The following is a 2,065-nucleotide window of genomic DNA, read 5'->3' on the forward strand; positions in this document are numbered from 1 at the left end:
GAGGCTGACGCTGTGAGACACCGCTGTTATCCTAAACTGGTTGTAATCTAAACTTGGACCTGTGCGTCCGCGCACGGTGTTGCAACGCGCGACCTATAGTATGGGGTACATCTGGTGAGTGGACGAAACGGTTTTGGCTATAGTAAGTCGTAGCTACCAGTTCCAGTGAGAAAGCGTCATCATGTTTAGGGGAGACTTTCTCCGGTATTTCCGCAGGTACAATATCTTTATGGAAATGTGAAAGGTACTAAAGTGTGTGTATAATCGCGACAAAGTCTCGTTTTTTTTTTTTTTTTTTTTTTTTTTTTTTTTTTTTTTTTTTTTTCAACATTTATTTATTTATTGATAAGTTTAATTTACAATCTAAATGTTACTTGAACTTCTGATGTCAGAAGTTGTTTACCTTTCGGCCTAGTTAGCTTGGAAGATGGCACACCTACGTTGTAAGCGCTAGGTCGCGGGCGAACATTATCCTAAACTGACAAGGTTCGTTCTCGGAACGGCTGACTTTCTCCTGTCCTTTCCTCTTTCTCTATTCGATTGCAGGACACTAACATTATCCCGAACTGATAAGGTTCGTTTTTGGAACGGTTGGCTTTCCTGCCCTCCTCTCTTCGATTTCAGGACGATAAGACTTTCATTGTTACAGATTCTCTCTATCAAACCTCTTGAATAAATAGTTTACTTTTCCTTGAGGGACTTTTCAGTTTACCTTTCCTCTTTGTTTCAGGTCTGGATATTGCCGGTGTCGAGTTGGTTGTCAACTACAACATTCCCCCGGCGCCCAAAGACTACATTCATCGCGTGGGCAGGACAGCCCGTGCTGGACGGTACGGTAATGCCATTTCCCTGGTGACGCCCTATGATATATCGCTACTCAAGGACATCGAAACAGCTGTGGGTGCCAAGCTGGAAGAGTTCTCGGTTAATGGGAAGAAGGTAAATTTTGTTTTATTTATGTTTAAGAAAGGATGCGAAAAGGGCTAACAGGTCCTGAATTTCAAAATAGAACCGAATGGAAAAGGCTGACCAGGAACACCGACCCCGTATAAGTGGGAAAAGAAAAAAGAAGAAGACAAAGAAAGAAGAAGAAGGCAAAGCGAAGAAAAGGAAGTTGGGTAGAAAAGCTCCTTTAGATCGGAAGAGCGGTTCAGCAGGCGTGTGGGAAAAAAGCCGCTTTTGAGCAAAACACCAAAAAAAAAAAAAAAAAAAAAAAAAAAAAAAATCCATGGGCTTTGTACTGTCCTTATTCCTCAATTATAATTTTCCTCGTGAGCTGAGTGTACCCCAAAATTAACAGTTATTGTGTCCCCGATTTTTTCGGTTTTTTTTTTTCCTCTTCTTCTTCTTTCTTCTTCTACCTTCCTCCTTTTGCCTCTTCTTCACCTTCTCCTCTTTATTCTTCCCTCCTCTTCCTTTTTAATACGAGATTTTGTTCTGTCTTCCAGGTAAGCGAGATCTACATGCAAGTCTCAGTGACGCGACGCGAGGCCGAAATCCGGCTGGACGAAACCGAGTTCAACTCGAAGAAGATGATCAACAAGCGCAAGAAACTCATCCTGGCCGGCAAGACTGAAGAGGAGGCCGACGAAATCATAGCGAGAATCGAGGAAAAGAATGCACTGCGGCTGGAGAAGCGGAAGTATGCCGCCACTATCGAAGCCAAGGGGAAAAAGCGGAAAAATGATGGCGATGAAGGTCGTTTGTCCGGAGGTAAGAAGATGAAAAAGGTTGGTGATAGTGAAAGTCATTTGGAAGGTAAGAAAATGAAAAAGGTTGGTGATGAAAAGAGTAATCTATCAAAAGTTGGGAAGATGAAAAAGGTCGGTAAAAACGAAGCCCGTTTATCCGAAGGTAAGATGAAAAAGATTGATGGTGGAGATATAGGAGGGAAGAAGAAAAAGATTGATGAAGGAGGTGGAGGGAAGAAGAAGGTCAGTGTCATAATAGAGCCGATAAAACTTGGAAAGAAAAAGAAGTTAAAGACAAAAATGGGAGGTACTCCGAAAGTCGCGGGTAAAAATGTGAAAAAATCGAGTGAAAGCGGAAGTGTAAGTAAAGATGT

The 2,065-nt window shown here is 42.1% G+C and overlaps 1 protein-coding gene across 1 annotated transcript in view; it reads left to right on the forward strand.

Moving 5' to 3' along the window:
- LOC103522094 (probable ATP-dependent RNA helicase DDX49) overlaps nucleotides 1-2,060 on the forward strand; it is a gene marked incomplete at its 3' end in the record, with an annotated part of 23,245 nt that extends 21,185 nt beyond the window's left edge. Inside the window, exons 6-7 of the mRNA XM_026832450.1 lie at nucleotides 731-939; nucleotides 1,449-2,060. Of these exons, the coding sequence (XP_026688251.1) occupies nucleotides 731-939; nucleotides 1,449-2,060 (821 nt within the window). The remainder of the gene's footprint in view (nucleotides 1-730; nucleotides 940-1,448) is intronic.
- Between the last annotated feature and the right edge of the window lie 5 nt (nucleotides 2,061-2,065).

This window comes from Diaphorina citri, unplaced genomic scaffold (assembly GCF_000475195.1).
Source record: "Diaphorina citri unplaced genomic scaffold, Diaci psyllid genome assembly version 1.1 scaffold6840, whole genome shotgun sequence".
Lineage (NCBI taxonomy): Eukaryota > Metazoa > Arthropoda > Insecta > Hemiptera > Psyllidae > Diaphorina > Diaphorina citri.